The sequence below is a fragment of the Ananas comosus genome, linkage group 22 (assembly GCF_001540865.1).
Source record: "Ananas comosus cultivar F153 linkage group 22, ASM154086v1, whole genome shotgun sequence".
Taxonomy (NCBI): Eukaryota; Viridiplantae; Streptophyta; class Magnoliopsida; order Poales; family Bromeliaceae; genus Ananas; species Ananas comosus.
This window is the reverse complement of record NC_033642.1, coordinates 2,983,711-3,003,876: the sequence shown is the minus strand read 5'-3', so window position 1 is coordinate 3,003,876 and position 20,166 is coordinate 2,983,711. Positions and strand designations below refer to the sequence as shown.

The following is a 20,166-nucleotide window of genomic DNA, read 5'->3' as shown; positions in this document are numbered from 1 at the left end:
CATGCAAAAAGTTTGTCGATAAGTAATTATTAGACTTTTTCGTTCGGTCATCATTGCCAACACCAACAGCAAATTCAGTGAAATAGCAGCAGGAGAGCTAGAAGCATTTTTAAAAAAATTAAACACAGAAAGAATGAAAAGAACAAAACCTGTAGCAGTATATCACCATTCTTGATGAAACCATTTTTCCGAGATTATTTGTCCGAAACCTGTAAGCAACAGTGGGACCATTTTTCCATCTAGAGGCGAATCATTTGCCATGAATGAAGTAGGACTAATGGAAATGTCAAGGAGTGAAGGAAAATCGATGTTTTATATGGCCCAATTTTTCATCCATAGAAGAGGAACGATGGTTTTTGAAGTGACGACAAAGAAAGAAATGAACCACCAAACCGATTCAAAAGAGCATCCGGTTTTTCGAATATCAAAATCCGGTTTATAAGAGCCTCCTTAACCAATAGGTGGGTCCCACATGCCATAAACGTTTAAACAGAAATTGAAAAACTGACAGGGAGGTGACACATGCCCCAAATTAAGACATACATGCAACATGAATAGTTTGGTCCCATAGATAAAAAAGAAAGCCAAGTTGCCATACTATGAGTATAGTTTGTTTCCACATTTAAAATGTCTTTGAAACAATTTGTAAGAGAAATCAGTGGTTGCAACAAATGTCTAAATTCCAACCAAGTTGCCATACCATGCAAGTTTTGGCAATTTTACTCATGAAATGGGTTGTAGATGTATAAAAATTAAGCCAAGCATGCCACATGGATTAAAAATTACAGGGGTTAACATAGGCTTATAAATAGATATTATTAGAAAAGGAAGAAGATAAATAAAACCAATGAAAGAGGTGTAAAAACATCAAAACTGTGTAGGTTTATGGCAGAGACAAAGTTGGTTTGTACTCAATATACTACTTATAAATAGGTGAATTGGAGTTAACCAAAAATTATTTACTTATACACAGAATTCCAAAAACCATGATGAATTTGCTGAAAAATATTTTTGTCTATTTCTACAGTCAAAATATGTAATTTGTTTCAGCATCATCTATTCTAATAANAAAAAAAAACCCTAAAACAATACATTTGTTCATCAAATTAAAATTTTGAAAATACTGAAAATTAAACTATAATGGCAAAATTTATTTCTTTAGATAAACAAATTTTCGGAAGAAGTAAACTTTGTCGTCATATTATTTGTTAATATGTATAGTATTGTCTCACACAATTAGTTTCTAGTGTTTTTTTTTTTTAACGTTTATATCAGACACATGGATACAATAAGCATATATATCTAAAAAATAGATGAACTGAAAACTTATAGATTCAGATCCGAACAATTTCAGCTGGATATTGTTAGATTCCTGAAACAAATTAATAAATACTTGGTATTTAAAACTTCTAAATTAAATAGTAAGCAATCCAAATTACAAAAAAAAATAATAACTAAAAAATCGATGAGCTGAAAACTTACAGATTCAGATCCGAACAATTTCAGCCGAATTTTGTTAGCTTCCTGAAACAAATAAATAAATACTCAGTTAAGCAATCCAAATTATAAAAATAATAATAATAATAATAACCAATCGACAAAATTACTCAACGCTCCAACCTTTCTTAATATCTTGGCTCTGAGAAGAAATGTGGAAGTTCTTCTCAGAAGCGGAGATGTCGCATGATGCGGAGGAAAGGAGAGCAGATGACCATTATATAGGCACTGAGAGGTATGGGAAAAGACGGACAATTCTTTGGCGCTAATGGAAACAGCGCGAAGGGAATCGACGGTTTTCGAAGTGATGTCAAAGAAAGGAACGAACCGGTGAACCGATCCGATGCGGCGTTGGAAGACGAAGCGATAATGAATCGAGACCATTTTAGAGTCGAGAGGGGAATCATTCAACGGGAATGAAGCGGCGCCAATGGAATCGGCAGGGAGGGAGGCAAAATCAATGTCGCATGCACTTGGCCCTATTTTCTGTTCATAGAAGAAAATTGATGGTTTCGAAGCGACGAAGGGAACCGGCATCGATGGCTTCCGAAGCGACGAAGCGAACAGGCAACGATGGCTTCCGAAGCGACGAAGCGAATTGGCCCGAAGCGACGAAGCGAACCGGCCCGAAGCGACAACAATGGAAAAAGCAAAAGGATCGGGTTCAAAAAGTGTATTTGTTCTCTAAACCCTAAAACCAATTAGGTGGGCCCTACATGCCATATATAATAAAATGATAGGCATGCCTCACGTGCTAAGATATTTTCTCTAAACCCTAAAACAACAGGTGGGTTCCACATGCACTAAATTAAGCCAAACATACCACAACTGACAGATAGGTCGCACATGCAAAAATTAAGTAAAACTTGCCATGTGGATAAAATTACGGGGATTAATATAGGGTATAGATAGATTCTTTCTATATTTATAATTTTTATAATATTAATAATAAAATAAAATATTTTGAAAGGACTAGATACCAAAAAAGTCTTTTAAAATAAAGGGTTAATTGCATATAGCTCCTGTAAATATATTGAATAACAAATATATCCTTACAAAGTTCAACTTTTAAATTTTATCCCCTAAAAAATCCAGTGATGTCTATATTTGCCTCTCTGGCTTGTTATCGTGGAGTACTGTTTATTTTTTAACAGCAAATAAGTGAAATAATATTTTGCCCTTATAAATATATCCTTTTAAAAATATAACTGTTAGAATTATACAGAAATATCATTCCAAGAAGTATTTTACCTAATAATATAAAAATGGTAAAAATGTTAATATAACTCATTCATTAATCAGGGCCAATTATTTTACTTATGGTTAACTATAATTTTTTGATAGATTTTAACAGCAGGTGTATATTTAAAATATTAGGACTTTTACAGGAATAAAAATAAAAGGTAAAATTTTATAATAATATATATATGCTATTGAATATGTTTATAAGGATCTGTATGCATTTAAACCCAAAAGGTGACGTTTGGTTCGGGGTTAAAGGGGGGGATAAAGGGGTTATCCCCTCCTTTAACCTGAAACATAAATTTTGGAGGGTGGGGTTAGCTAATTGCACCCCAAATGGGTTATCCCATTGGAATAGGGTTGGGACCCCTATTTGATTTTTAAATATAGATTTAAATTTTAAATTTTAAATTTAAATTATAAATTATAAATTATAAATTTTAAAATTAATATTTAGATTTTAAATTTTAAATTTTAAATTATTATTTTTAATTATTTAAATCTTAAATTTGACATTTTATATTTGTAGTTTGATATTTGATTTAAAATTTAAAATTTAAAAGTTATAATTTTAAATTTTTAAATTTGAAATTTAAAAATATAGATTTTAATTTTGAATTATAAATTATAAATTAAAATTATAAAATTTAAAATTTAAATNTTTAAAAATTAAAATATAAAATTTAGAAATTTAAATTCATATATAATAAAAAGGGCAATATAATTATTTTTTATTTATAACTATTCATTATTCTTCTTATTCCATCTTACCTATTCAAATACTATTTTTTTAATTTCGAAAACAACTCAATTATGCTAAATTCTAAATTTACTTAGTTTTACTTAATTCCGAACCAAACGAAAAATAAATAGTAAAGGTCGGGAATCGAGGGATCAAAGATGAAAAGAAAAATAAAAAATCAGGTGCTATGCAAAATCGCCGAAGAGAAATCAGAAAAGACGCTCACTTTGCCAGGCGAGCAATCCAGAGTAAGCCCGTTCTCCACTCCGTAGGGTTTCTTCTTCTTCTTCTTCTTCTTCTTCGTCCCCTACCTCTTCCCCTTCTCCTTCCCCAATCTCTCTCGTTCCCTCTCTTTCGAAAACGGTAGAGGACCCCTCAAACCCTAATAAATCCCCGCCCCCCTAGGGTTTCGATCAATAGCTCCGGCGCACATAGAACAAATCACCGCGCCGTTAAGGCGTTTTCCTGTATAGAGACCATCATCATCACCTATAATAGTAAAATAATCCCTCTCTCTCTCTCTCTCTCTCTCTCTCTCTCTCTCTCTTCTTTGTTAACGTCAATGGTAGGGGCGGCGAGGGCAAAGCAATCAAAGAGGCTTTCTTGGGCGCCGGATGTGAAGTTATGTCAGGTATCTTGGAATTCTTTCGGGTTCTCGCGAATCCCCACCTTCAATTTCACTGCTTCAGATTTCGTTAATCTTTTCTTATTTGTTCAATTTAGTTCACACCGTTTTATCTGTTCTTGATCTGGTCATGTCATCCCGCTGTGTCGATCGTTTCCCGAACTTTTTCTAACTCATCTGCTTCTCTGGTTATTTAGATTAGGGTAATTTCTTATTATCCGTTCTTTTCTTACTTACCCGAATTTCGGTGTCGACAATAACTTGATATGGAAAGAGAAAGATGACGAGAAAGGAAATGAATGCGAAAAGGAAGCAAAAGGTAAAAATTTATGGAACTTACATGAACTATGACCTATGTGGATCTGACCACCGAAGCTTTAAAAAGTTTTGATTTTTGTACAAACTTTTTAATTCTGTTCTTCCACCTTAGAATTTAGTTGCGTTGATTATGTTAACGACCTTGATTAGAGTATCTCGCATGATTCATACTTCTGTATTCCCATGAAAATAAGTCCAGGGCCCAAATTTTATACTGAGGAGATATCAAATGGCTCAAATCAAATGAATTGAAAGGTTTGGTAATCAGAATCGAAACTTTCAGAGGTTGATCTGTTGGCTAATCATATCAAAATGTTCCATAGCTCAGTAAGTTCCATAAAAGTTCACCATGAAGACTAAATGAAAGGAAATAAATAAATATCTTCTCGCTTCTTTGTATGTACAAAGAAGTAAGAGTGAAATTTGGTTGTTTTTGGTTTTGTTGCTAGTTTCTTTAGATTTTCTTTAAACAGAAATTCCATGCGATAGAGCGTGAACAGATGACTGACGGATTGCTTTCAGTCCATGCATCCAAATGGTTGCTTGTTTCGCAACAAAAAACTTGAGGCAACTTTTTCTTGTTTATTCTTTTTTTTTTGGGAAGAAGATGCCGGTTGGCGGCTGGCACTGGTCAAACCGGCATCTGGCACTCACTGGTCACAAGCAACCATGACAACTATACAGAAGTCATCTACTAGTGCATCGAACGAAGTAGTAATTTTGTTAAGAAAACTAATAAAATGACAACACTACCAAACGAGACCTTACTTTTACTTTCGTCTGGATTATTTAAGAGGAGAAAAGAAAAAGATAGTGTTGTAGTACATTAATTTCACAAAAAAATTACAACTACATCATAGTTACAATCTAAACACTTATAAGCAAGATAAGATAATCATATATCTAGCCATTTCTTATAAGTCTATAGTATCTATCATCTTTACAAATTTTAGAAGAAAAGCCAAGCACTATGCAAAGGATAAGCAAAATGTGCAAAAACCTGTTTGATTAGAGAATAATAAAATAGATTTTAATTATGTTTTTCCCCACTCTCTGAGTAATAGAATTTTTTTAGAAGAAGCCAAGCACTATGCAAAGGTAATAGCAAAATGTGCAAAAACATATATTGATTTGAGGATGAATAAAAGAGATTTTAATTTCTCTTTATTCCCACTTTTGGAGTAATAATTTTTTTAAATTTTCTCTCATTTCTTTTATTCTTTACCTTAAATTTCAATCCAAACAAGAGAAAATAATTTTTGTGTTTTAATTTCTCATCTTTCATCTTCAATTTCTTCCCATCCAAGCAGGCGCCTCTAATTTGCCGTTTGTCCTTTAGCTAATGAGTGGTGCTCAAGTGGACCTTATGAGCAATTGAAAATACTTTACATCTCTCATTGGGAAAGAGGGAAAAATATGCAGATAGATAATTCTCTCAGAACTACAACAAATTTCATTGTTGTATTGAAACTCGAATAATAATCCTATCAGGGAATGCTGTAATCATCTTTTTTTCGTATATATCTATTAAACTAATTTTTTTTAATGCCTTGATCTGGTAAAAGGTATACACTCACTGTTGTCGGCAATCAGCATGATGATATCATCTGTTAATGTGTTGCGCGTACTCATATTAGCAACATACCCGATGAAGGGAATATAATAATGTTATATAGTAATTTTGACCAGCTTGTACAAATTGAAGCTTTGCGTGAAAAATCAATTTTCGTGTTGTCACTTCCATCTTCAAAGCCTTGTCATAGCAGTATGCTCTCTTCTAAATATAAACTCAAATTGAAGAAGACCCCTAAAGAACGGACAAAATTAATGACTACTAGTATCAGTCCTTTTAACTTGTTTGAAATTGTTGGGCATTGCGATGTTACACTATAATGGAATTTGCCATGAAAGCTATAAGGTCTATTAACAGTAAATTATTGTACTGTTTTGTTGCAGAAATTAATTATTAGCCAAATGAGAAACCCCTCCAGCCCTCAATACTTGAGAATCATCGAAAGGAGTCCATTGTCTTCAATTCTGAAGAGGTGCCAGATAATGATTAATCTCCTTAGAATGTTGTCAAGATTCCAGTTATGTAAAGCAACACAAATTTGTTTTAAGACTTGGGGGAAAGAATTGTTGCAGAACCACCTATTCCACTTAAGTAGAACTATAGAAGTACTGTATATAATGAGTGATGAGGGGGTTGTTGGATTGCTGAAGAATCGAAAGTAACGCCTTGGAGAAATCAATCTATCTTGAGAAATTATTGATTATGAGAGGTGTTTATGCTTTAGGATAACTTCGCTTTGATATGCTTACCTGAGATTGACTTAAATGTCTGCAAAACTTACTGTGCAATTGCTTAATAACACGATAACACCATATGCACAAAATGACCAAATTTCTCCTTCAGGCCTAAAATCCTTGGTTTTTGATTGCTTGTGTATGATAAATGAACTTCAAGAGCCCTGATTTTTTGCTAAAAAATGTAGATAAGCAGAGAAAGACTATACAGATGATTCATGAGCAGATTTTATGCCCTAACTGACAGATTATCCTCTGACAGATTTTATGTCCTCAGTGACAGATTATCCAAGAACATAATCTTCAAGGCAGAATGCAAACTGCATGTTACAACTTTTTGAGCTGTTGGATTTAAAAAAATTTGAAATCCACAACCTGACCAGAGTGATGTATCAGGCTCTTTGAAACAAAATTAGAGCGCAAAAGAATGCTGAGGCATTTTTGTTCATCGTGTTGCGAATACCATAGTTTTCTATTTATTTTGATCTAAAAGTGGTTCCTATCAACTTTTAAGAACCTAATTTAAAATTTTTTTTATAAAGATGTTACAAGTAATAAAATCATGGAGGTTGCAATTAAGCAGCAGTCGTTTCTTAAAAATGTTGAACCTAAATAATTATGGAGTTGCAAGTAAGAAATGGTTAAATGTTAACATTGTGGAACCTAAACGCTAAAATGATGTGTTTGTCTACTCTTAAAGAAAGCCGATGTGTTTGTCTTAATGATATTGAAGCAAAGATTGAGAAGGCTCACACTACATATTTTTTATGATGCCACCTATAGATGTCTCACAATTGATTTGATGCAGTTTGAACAGCATTTGTTGTTCTCATAAACCACACTACATTTTAGAAGGTTCTAATTTTCCAGATTGGAAGGGATGGTGAACACTGAACAATGCAATGACAAGATACTTTTTCATAGTACGTTTAACGTAGTTTCTACCTTAACATAGTTTCTAAATGAGGGAAAGCTATCACCGTAAGCTTTGTAAATCTAGAAGTTCCAGTTTCACGTGTTAATCCCGGCGTAACTATCAGAAAGTCACCTTTATGTCATATTGCCGATTATTATTCGTGTACTTAGAGTGTAGTGCATACTTTTGCAATCTTGTAGTCATCAAAAGTTGAGATGCCTAACTACTCATGGTAGACACGTTGGCACTTGTTGTGCTAGAAAATTTATGGATTATTCTTGGATGACAGAAGATTCCTCCCATTGTTGGTTTATTTTATCAACTTTTGGAGTATCTACTTGTTTTGAAAGTTTTGGTCCACTTTCCTTCTTACTTGTCAAAAGAAAAGAGGAGAATGTTACGACATAACGGCATGAGAAAACTAAAACAAAGATGATGGCTTCCTCGGTAATCGTGGAAGTCCTCTCATCTGTTTTGTCTGTTAGTACTGATTACAATCATAATAATAGGATAATCAAGAGACAGATGTGGGGAAAAGCTTTTAAATCTTTAAATGTTTTATATTTGATGACATACTATATGGATACTAATGTTGGAGCTATTCCTACATTTAAAGCTATTACTTTGCTTCAATTACTCCCATTTTGTCCTATAGGTGAAAGATATCCTGGTAAAAGCTGCAATACCATTCAAAACAGGTAAATTATAGCGTCTACTGAACTTGTAGCTAAATTTCACTTGGGTCACTAACTTCAATTTCTTGTGAGTGTTTGACTTCAATTTCTATTTCAATTAGGTCATTTTGTCAAACTCCATTTTTAATTCCCTAATAGAGGGATAACATCGCAGTTGATTATACTGCCACATCATTACACATGCTATCTCTAGCAGCTAATATGGCACTTGACTTCCAATAATTTTGGAAGACGTAGCGGCTGAATCATACCATGATAAATACAGAGTCTCTTGGAGATCATGTCAGCAACCATTAGAAAATTGGGGTAAGACACAGTGAACAGATTGAAACAAAAGTTTGAGTTTAATACATCTATTTCAACGTATGAAATTTGGTGACCTAAATGAAATTTCAGCATCAGTTCAGTGAACAATGGAGCAATCCACCCAATTTGAAACTAAACGACTTAAGACCTTCTAGCTTTGGAGTTGTCTTTTCCCCTTTTCTCTTTTTCGGGAAGATGTAACCTAATAATGGCCTTAATAGATGAGATTATATATTGTGGGGAACTTTCTTTTGACAGTCCAACAGCTGAATAGATTGATGATTGATAATAATTTTACGCTTTTACTTCTCAAAAAATTTGAAGGTCTTTTTGACAAACTAATGTAAAGTTAGGTCAGTGGTAATTTTGGATATCTATCATCTTTGTGCCAACATAAAACTACATTAAATTGTGAAAAGGCTCTAGTGATCTCATCAGCATCTGACCCTTATTCTAGGTGCCAATATAATGCATATTTGTCCTCTGTAACGTCAGAATGTGCTTTCTAAATGTCTGTACTAACTGTTGTTAGTCGATAGATCTCTTTATGTTGTAATAGGAATGTTTTTGTTAAAAGCTTGCTACAAACTCTTTTATTAGATGAGTCCTTTATTTGTGGCTGAGACTTCCCATAGCCCCCTCTTTTTCATCCTATTTGGACTCCATCTGTGGGTGTTCAGGTGTTGTACTTTCTTCTAGGAAAGAAAAGGTATGTTTATTTCATAGTTTCTTTTCTCCTTAACGGGGAGAAATTACTTTAATTTTGGAGGTAATTAAAAAAAGTTGCATCCTGCATGTTACTCCATAGAAGGCTTGGGGGAGTTCTTTATATGTCCAGTTCTTGTTGTTTACATGATAACCATTAAAATCATTCTTTGTTGGGCATAATAATTCCTTAGGTTATCATTACAGTTAAAGAATATCCTGAAAATATCTCTAGTACAGTACTACAGTATAATTTTAGTAAGCATGTTTATGACATTTTTGCCATAAAACTCTTTCTGATTAACCACAATGTGCTGGTGAAGTATCCCTGAACACCAAAATAACTCCATGCTTTCAGATATTCACCTTCTTCCTTTACAAAAGAGCAAATAAAATAGTTGAGCTTTTTCTGTGAAGAACTAATTAATCAAACCAACATTAATCTTGAATGTTATCATTTATGAACCCTCTATTATCTATTATTATCATCACATAAAAAGGGTGGTCAGGAAACCACGTGCTGGCATGTGTCCCGTCACCTTCTCTCCTATTCCACTATCATTCTTCAATTTCTTTTATTAGTCTATTTAAATTATTTTAATCACTTTATCTTTAATTTTCTACACATATAGCATTACTCAACTATCTTTCTTATTTTAGTTTTTAACCAAATTTATCCTAATTTTTTTAATTACTTCATCTCTAATTTTTCTAACATGCATAGACTTATGAACTTATTGAATTGCTCTAAGTTCCTGTAAAGTTTTTCCTCTCACATATATTGTGATAAATTTGGCTAATAATTTTAATCACATATCTCTCCTGCTTTTATAATACTCAATTCTAGGAAACTCTTAGAAAATTTTATTAGGACTCCTTTTAGCACAATAGAAAAGATCAAATGAATGCAAAAAGATGTTCATAAGCACCGGCGTCTGCTCGTCTTGGGCAAGGGTTGTTTAGCCTCTTTAGCTTCTGCCACTTTTCATATTTCACATTTTATATATTTATGTTAAAAAAATATATTTATCTATATGTATCAGTACAATTTGAATTCATGACTTTTTTTTTTGAATTATCTTGATCTGAACTAGATAAGTTTCTTAAAATTATTATCTTTCCAAAAATTCTTTAAGGAAAATTAATTATTTTTTATTGCTATAAAATCCTTATGTTTAACGTGTCGAATGGGCCCTTCACTAGTTTTCTTATGATATAAATGTCATTCAAATCCATTTGTGAGATAACCTCTATAACAAATTTTTGGATATGACTCGAGAATGATTCTGCCCCAAATTAAATGACGCCTTGCTTAAATTAAACCGCATCCTGTAACTACCCCTTGTGTCTCCATTAAGTAGCTCTTGAATTTCTAAACATTTTTTTTGGGTTAATTTCATACAGACCTCTGCAAATATAGTGAATGACAAATATATTCCTACAAAGTTCAACTTTCATATGTTGTTCCTACAAAAATCCTGATGTTTTCAAATGTCTCTGCCGTTAGAATCCGTTAGAAAATTTTAGTTAACCATATGTTAAATACTTAACCTTGGTTAGTTTTTGACATTTTTATCCCTCTTATATTATATTGTTGTGATTTTTGGAGGGACATATTTGTGATGGTAAAGTTGAAAATATAAACAGTTTTCTAACGGTTCTCTAACGGTAATAAACCAAAGGGACATATTTGAAAATATAAAGACTTTTGCAGGGACAATATATGAAAGTTGAACTTTGTAGGGATATTTTTGCCATTCACTATAGTTGCAGGGATTTGCATGAAACTAACCCTTTTTTTTGTAGTCTCAAAATGTAGGATACTCATACGGAACATACGACACGTATCGGGTGAGAATCAATATCCAATACTTAGTAGATATTTGAGAGAGCTAGATACGACACTCTTCAAACTTACATTTGAAGATGATGGGTATTTGGTTTGCTATACAAGGGTTGTTTCACTAGTTTAGTAACTTGGGCTTAAGCATTTTGGGTCAATGGTTTAGGCCGAGCAACTTGCTAATTTACTTGGCTAGGTCATTCGAGATGGTATTAGAGCTGTTAGCCTGAAGTGCGGGAGTTAAGTGTTATTTGGGGCAGAGGTAATGCACCATGGACATGGTGAGATTCACCTCTTTAATATGTTGGAGACATCTATAGAGTCCAAATTTGCTTGGTGGTCCTGAATCATGGAAGTGGACCCGATGATGACGCCTGGACCTAAGCAGGAGAAGTTTGTGGCACCTTAATTCCCACATTGGAAGATGATTGATACTTGATCTTGTATATGAAAGATAGTTCAATAATGGCAGTAACTTGGGCTTAAGCACTTTGAGACTATGGTTTTGGTCCAACAAGCTGCCAATATTAGTGAGCTAGTTGAAATGTTAAACTAGGTTAAGAATCTTGCTATGTTTGAGAAGTTAAAGAGATCCAACATCTTACATTGTACCACAAGGATATTGTTTATCTTACAAAAAGTTATTTTGGCGAAGACACATTGTGCACCAAATTATTATAATTGAAGTGTATACCGTTACTATAACTATGACTTTATAATCTATATCTAAAACTGTCGCCCGTTTTCTTTAGTATAAAAATGATATTGCAGCACTTGAATTGTATATTTGCTTGTACTCTGCATTTTCATTCCGGTACTTCATTTGTGAATTTTTTAACTATACTTTTTTCTATTTGATATAGTTAGATAATTCCATCATGGCAATGACTTTTTCTAATTTAGAGGCTTAGTGTTGGAAAATTATGTGAAATGATGTTCAATAGGTGCTTTATCTTGTATCAAAGCCATATTTTAGCTATTACTTTGATTTAACAGGTTCTTAGTTAATATGAGTATGGTTTATGGGAATCTTTCTATAGCCTGATATAAATGGAGATTGGTTTCACCATAAACTGGCTGGACATGTTAGAAATTAAGGCTTATTAAGTAGAAACCTTGTGGTCCTTCTGATCATGAACATATGGATTTTCAATGATGGATGCTAGGACTATATTTTTGTTACCTTCTCATCATTAGTTTTAGTCAAATAGGCAACTCTTCCAGTGCAAGGATACTATATGTTAAGGATACAAGAATGGTCGTGCGTATATACATGTGTCCGTACATACAATGATCATATCGATAAACAGAGATAAAGGTATGATACCATACACAGTTGAACAAGTGCACACATACTTGCATACATGTTCATGTTAAGAAATCAGTGCTGCTTATATTTGTTTAGTTGGGAAATTGATGTTGCAATAACAATACATCTGATTTGGTTACTTCCTATAAAGTGCATTAGAATAAGTCTTCAATTTAATCATCTTTGTAATATTTTCAACATTAATGGACAATTTGATCCATTTTATCAGGAGTATATTTCACCATTAATGGACAATTTGATCCATTTTATCAGGAGTATATTTCACCTTTAATGGACAATTTGATCCATTAATGTTGAAAATATTACAAAGATGATTAAATTGAAGACTTATTCTAATGCACTTTATAGGAAGTAACCAAATCAGATGTATTGTTATTGNTTGATCCATTTTATCAGGAGTATATTTCACCATTAATGGACAATTTGATCCATTTTATCAGGAGTATATTTCACCTTTAATGGACAATTTGATCCATTTTATCTGGAGTATTATATAATTATCTACGTTGTATTCACTTTTTAAACCTTATTTATTACCGTAGAAATAGTATTTGGCACATAACAGGATGCATTTGATGAGTACTTCCTTCGATATAGTACATGAGCATGCTTAGAAGCTGGGCATCCAATGGCACGAAGAAACGCTACCTAGTAGCAATTGCACGTTGCAAACAATGTTTTGAAAGGAGCTTGCACATGCATTTGTTGCCAAACGTGGTGATGCTGTCTCTCGATTGATGGAAACATTATGCTTGTTTACAAGACCAACTGACTCAATCAATACATAACAAGCCAATGATAATTGATTCTTAATTAATTTACAGGAACCTAAATTGATGAAGACTCAATTTACTAATCTCAAGGACAAACAAGGTGGTTTCTCGAATAAGGAAAAAAGAAAAATCAGGGTGAATCTAACTATTAATTATCACAATTTTATCTATTCGTTACCATTTGTAGACCTCGTTCTTTTCATATTCATGATTTTTGTTCAGACTTTTATTCAACAATATATTCTAATGATGAAGACTGACCTCCGTGCTACCAAGTTGTTTTCAATGATATGGCTTCCCAATCGACGATCGGCTTTGTTAAACTTGATCTATACTATTGAAAGTATTTGGAAACTAAATTTCATAATTTTTCGACATCATTTATCTATCAAACGAGTAGTCTAAAAATAAACAGCTGAAAATAAAAATATCATAAAAAATGATGATAAAGTATTTGAATTTAAGATCAGAGATACTGATCTTACTCTAAATAATGAAAAGAGTTTTTTATAAAAATTTCATCAGATTTGGATTATTTTACACCTTTAAATTCACAAACGTATCACATTGACCATTAAAATTGTTAATTTTTAGACCTTTTGATCACTAGCCAAATGATGTCGAAAAATTATGAAATTTTGTTTACAAATATTTTCAATAGTGTAGATCAAGTTTAGCTGAGCCGATCGTCGATTTGGAAATCGCATCATTGAAAACAACTTGGTAGCATGGAGGCCTCTGTGCTACTGATAGTATACCAGCCTAGTTCTATATATATATAGAGTCCGGCTACTATCCTCTTAAGAGGATAGAAGCCTTTGTCCTATCAAGTCATTTTGGACGATCTGGACTTCAAATTGATAATCGGCACCGTTCAAATTGATCTACACTATTAAGAATATTTAGAAACTGAATTTTGTAATTTTTAAAAATCATTATCAAGTCTATCGAAAAGTCGAAAAATGAACGGTCAAAAACAAATGATCTTCTGAAAACAGAGGTTAGACTTTCTCAATTTACGATCGGAGTTATTAAACATTGTCTAAATAATATAAAGAATTTTCTATCAAAAATTCAACCGGTTTGGATTACTCTACACCGTTAAACAAGCAAATGGCTCATATAGGCCATAAAAAAGCTGTCAATTTTGCAATCCTTTGATCACTGTGTAAATAAATTTTAAAATTTATAAAATTTGGTTTCTAGATAATTCAAGTACTCTAGATCAATTTCAACGGTTTCGATCATCAATTTGGGATCTCTATCATCAAAAACGATTTGATAGGACGAAAGTCCCTATCCTCCTAAAAGGATAGCAGCTGGATTCTATATATATATATATATATAGAGTCTGGCTACTATACTTTTATGAGTACAATCGCCTTTGTACTCATAAATTGTTTTCGATGATAGAGCTTCCGAATCGACGATCTATACCGTTAAATATTATCTAGAGTATTTAAAAACTTCTAGAAATCAAATTTTATAATTTTTCGATATCATTTACCTTACGATCAAAAAGCTCACAAATTGACAATTTTTAACGGTCGGTATGAGATATTTGCTAGTTTAACGGTGAAAAAAAATCAGAATAGGTTGAATTTTTGATAAAAAATTCTATTCACTATCTAAATAAAGATCAATAACTCCGATCTTAAATTGAAGGATCTGATCATCCATTTTTAGGATGTCGTTCGATTTTAACCGTTCATTTTATACCCGCTTGATGGACTTTATAATGATTTCGAAAAATTACAAAATTTATTTTCTAGAAGTTTCAAATACTCTAGATCATGTTTAACGGTGTGGATCGTCGATTCGAAAACCTCAATATCGAAAACAACTTATGAGTACGAAGGGCTCTATACTCATAAGAGTATAGTAGCCCTACTCTCTCTCTATCTCTCTCTCTCTCTCTCTCTCTCTCTTATATATATATATATAGTTGAGCTGGAATGCTATCGGTAGCAAACTGGCTTCGTTGCCACCTATTTGTTTTCGATGATGGAGCCTTTAAATTGACGATCGGTACCGTTGAACATAATCTATACCACTTGAAGTATCTAGGAACCAAATTTCAAATCTTTTCGATATCATTAACCTAATGATCAAGGAGTTTCAAAATTTGTTATTTTAATGGTAGATATGAGGCGTTTTCTTGTTTAACGGTGTAAAACTATCTAAATCAATTGAACTTTGATTAGAAAATTCTTTAAACTATTTAGAATAAGATTTATACTTTCGATCTTGATTGCAAAATTCTTATCATAATTTTTTAGAGGATATTCATTTTCAGCCGTTCATTTTTACGCCCACTTGATGGACAAGAGAACAATATCGGAAAAGCATGAAGTTTGATTTCTAAATACTTCAAGTGATATAGATCATATTCAACAGTACGGATCATCGATTTGGAGGCTCCATCATCAAAAATAAATAGGTGGCAACAGAACCCGTTTGCTATCGATAGTATTCTAGCTCAACTCTATATATATATATTTATAGTCTGGCTACTATACTCTTGTGAGTATGATCGCATTCGTACTCATAAGTCATTTTCGATGAGAGCTTCTGAATCGACGATCCATACCGTTAAATATTATTTAGAGTATTTAAAACTTTTAGAAATCAAATTTTATAATTTTTTGACATCATTTACCTTGTGATAAAAAGATCTCAGAAGTGACAATTTTTAACAGCCGGTATAGAACACTTGCTAGTTTAACGGTGTGAAAGAATCGGAATTAGTTGAATTTTTTATATAAAAATCTATCCAGTATCTAAATAAATATCAATTAACTCTGATCTTAAATTGAAGGATTCGATCATCCATTTTTATGATGTCTTTTGATTTTGACCGTTCATTTTGTGCCTGCTTGATGGACTTTATTATGATTTTGAAAAATTACAAAATTTATTTTTTAGATGTTTCAAATACTCTAGATTATATTTAACGGAGTGGATTGTTGATTCGGAAGCTCTATCATCACGAAGGGCTCTATACTCATAAGAGTATAGTAGCCCTACTCTCTCTCTCTCTCTCTCTATATATATAGAGAGAGTCCGGTTGCTATACTATCGGTAGCATGGAGGCCTTCGTGCTACCGAGTTGTTTTCAATGTTGTGGCTTTCATATCGACGATCGGCTCTGTTAGACTTGATCTACACTATTGAAATTATTTGGAAACTAAATTTCATAATTTTTCTATATTATTTACCTATCAAACGAGTAGTCTAAAAATGAGCGGCTGAAAATAAAAACCTCATAAAAAATGATGATAAAAGACTTGAATTTAAGATCAGCGGTACTGATCTTACTCTAAACAGTGAAAAAAATTTCTATAAAAATTTTATCAGATTTGGATTATTTGACACCGTTAAATTCACAAACGCATCACATTGACCATTAAAATTGTCAATTTTGAGACCTTTTGATCACTAGTCAAATAATGTCGAAAAATTATGAAATTTAGTTTTCAAATACTTTCAATAGTGTAGATCAAGTCTAACGGAGCCGATCGTCGATTTGAAAGTCGCATAACTGAAAACAACTTGGTAGCACGGAGGCCTCCATGCTACCGATAGTATAGCAGCCTAACTTTCTCTCTCTCGCGCTCTCTCTCTCTTTCTATATATATATATATATATATATATATCCGGTTACAATGCTATCGACAGCACCAAACAGTTGGTGCTATCAAGTTTTCTGCCGTTAGATCTACCTTTTTTGCTATTTCCACCCGTTAGATCATACTATTCAATCAACCACCCACTCAACCTTTAGGGACTACTATCATCCTAACTGCATATCGCTCCATTCAAGGGCCGAAAACTTAATTGCACCAATGACTGGCTGCTATTAATAGTATTATAGCCTAGTTCTATATACATATATATAGAGTTGAGCTAGAACGCTATCAGTAGCAAACGGGTTCCGTTGCTACCGATTTGTTTTCGATGATGGAACCTCCAAATCGATGATCGGCACCGTTGACTATGATCTATACTAGTAGTATCTAGAAATCGAATTTCAAATCTTTTTGACATCATTGGCTTAATAATCAAAGGATTTCAACATTTGTAATTTTAATGGTCGATATAAGACGTTTTATCGTTTAACGGCGTAAAGATATCCAAATCAATTGAATTTTGGTTAGATTTTTTTTTAAAACTATTTAGAACAAGATCTATACTCTTGATCTTAATTATAAGACTCATGTTATCACTTTTTTAAGGATATTCATTTTCAACCGTTCAATTTTATGTCCATTTGATGGACAAAAGAACAATATAAAAAAAAAAACATGAAATATGGTTTCTAAGTCCTTCAAGTGGTATAGATCACGTTCAACGATGCCGATCGTCGATTTGGAGGCTCCATCATCGAAAACAAATGGGTGGCAATGGAGCCTATTCGCTACTGATAGCATTCCAACTCAACTCTCTCTCTCTCTCTCTATATATATATATATATATAGTATATATATTGTATATATATATATAGAAGAGAGAGAGAGAGTCCGGTCTAAATACTATCGATAGCACTAATGGCTGGTTGAGATGATGTGGTATTCCACCTAGTTATATATATATAGAATTGATCTCCTATACTTTTAAAAGTACCAAGTCATGGTGCTTGTAAGTTTTCGGCCTTGGATGAAAGAATGTGCGGTTAGGATGATGTGGCCCCCTAGGTTGAGTGGGTGGTTGTTTGAATAGTATAATTACGGGTGAAAATGATCAAAGGATATAGATCTAACGGTAAAAAATTTACAAGCACCAAGTGCTTGGTGCTTTTACAAGCACCATAGGCCGGACTCTATTAGCCGGACTCTATATATAGTATATATATATATATATATATATATATATATATATTATATATAGATAGATAAGATATATATATAGATAAGTATATATCTATATCTATCTATATTATATATATATATATATATATATCTATCTATCTATATTATATATCTATCGTATATATCTATATCTATATATCTATCATATATAATATAATATATTATATCTATATATCTAATATATATATATATATATATAATATATATATATATATATATATATATATAGAGTAGGGCTACTATACTCTTATGAAGTATAGAGCCCTTCGTACTCATAAGTTGTTTTCGATGTTCGGGCTTCCGGAACGACGATCCACACCGTTAAACATGATCTAGAGTATTTGAAACTTCTAGAAAATAAATTTCGTAACTTTTCGAAATCATTATAAAGTCCATCAAGCGGATATAAAATGAACGGTCAAAATCGAACGACGTCCTAAAAATGGATGATCGGATCCTTCAATTTAAGATCGGGGTTATTGATATTTATCTAGGTAATGAATAGAATTTTCTATCAAAAATTCAAGCTACTCCGATTCTTTTACACCGTTAAACTAGCAAGTATCACATACCGGCCGTTAAAAATTGTCAATTTTGTGAGCTATTGATCGTAAGGTAAATGATATCGAAAAATTATAAAATTTGATTTCTAGAAGTTTTAAATGCTCTAGATAATGTTTAACGGTCTGGATCGTCAATTTGGAAGCTTTATCATCGAAAACAACTTATGAGTATGAATGCGATCGTACTCATAAGAGTATAGTAGTCGGACTCTATATATATATATATATAGAGTAGGGCTACTATACTATTATGAGTATTGGGCCCTTCGTACTCATAAGTTGTTTTCGATGATGGAGCTTTCGAATCGACGATCCACTCCATTAAATATGATCTAGAGTATTTGAAATTTCTAGAAAATAAATTTCGTAATTTTTCAAAATCATAATAAAGTCCATCAAGCGGCATAAAATGAACGGTCAAAATCGAACGATGTCTTAAAAATGGATGATCGGATCCTTCAATTTAAGATCGGAGTTATTGATCTTTATCTAGGTGGTGAATAGAATTTTCTATCAAAAATTCAATCTATTCGGATTCTTTTGCACCGTTAAACTAGCAAGTATTCCATACCGGCCGTTAAAAAATGTCAATTTTGGGAGCTTTTGATCGTAAGGTAAATGATGTTGAAAAATTATGAAATTTGATTTCTAGATGTTTCAAATGCTCTAGATAATTTTTAACGGTGTGGATCGTCGATTCGGAAGCTCTATCATCGAAACAACTTATGAGTACGAGGGCGATTGTACTCATAATAGTATAATAGCCGAACTCTCTCTCTCTCTCTCTATATATATATATAGAGAGAGAGAGAGAGAGAGAGAGTTGAGCTAGAATACTCTCAAAAGCACCAAGGGGTTGGTGCTTTTGAGTTTTTAACCCTTGGATAGAGAGATGTAGGGATGAGAGATGATGGTGGTAGGTAGTGGTAGGTGGAATAGTGTTTGATCCAAAGGCTATTAGTAGTCAAGAAGTAGATCCAAGGGCTAGAAACTTAGAAGCAAGGATTTAAGTGCCGTGGCACGGGGTCGTGCCGGAAACTTGCCAGCACGGTACGGCACGGTGCGTGTCGAGCTGTGCCGATGCGTGCCGGTCAAAAAAATTTTTATGTGCCGACACATAATAGTATGAAATATTTATTTTTTTTAGCAACAAAATATTCTAACTATTTATTATGTCTTTTTATCACATCTTTTGAACTTTATTGAGGAAATTACTTACTAATTTAAAGAATAGAGGTTTTTGAGCTGTGCCATCGGCACGGGGTCTGTATCGTGCTGGTGTCTTATTGGCACGGTACGGCACGGTGGATACGGTCCGTGCCGACGGGCACTTAAAACCTTGCTTAGAAGCACCAAAAGGTTGGTGCTTCTAAAAGTATTCTAGCTCAATTCTCTCTCTCTATATATATATATATATATATATATATATATATATA

At 32.8% G+C, this 20,166-nt stretch overlaps 1 protein-coding gene and 1 long non-coding RNA gene across 5 annotated transcripts in view; one reads left to right on the top strand and one right to left on the bottom strand.

Annotated features, from left to right (window-relative positions):
• LOC109727188 lies at positions 1,338–1,684 on the bottom strand. The gene is made up of 3 exons (XR_002220742.1): positions 1,621–1,684; positions 1,483–1,524; positions 1,338–1,372 (listed from the first exon to the last, which is right to left on the bottom strand). It is a non-coding gene; the product is annotated as an uncharacterized LOC109727188 (long non-coding RNA).
• LOC109727376 (zinc finger CCCH domain-containing protein 30-like) overlaps positions 3,633–20,166 on the top strand; it is a 23,963-nt gene continuing 7,429 nt past the window's right edge. The window contains exons 1-2 of one of the 4 annotated variants that reach the window (XM_020257481.1): positions 3,633–3,729; positions 4,051–4,112. In XM_020257481.1, the coding sequence (XP_020113070.1) occupies positions 3,669–3,729; positions 4,051–4,112 (123 nt within the window). In that variant the 5' untranslated portion in view covers positions 3,633–3,668. Of the gene's footprint in view, positions 4,113–4,135; positions 4,426–20,166 lie in introns of those variants that run through there. The other 3 variants (XM_020257482.1, XM_020257483.1, XM_020257484.1) reach the window with 3 other exon arrangements.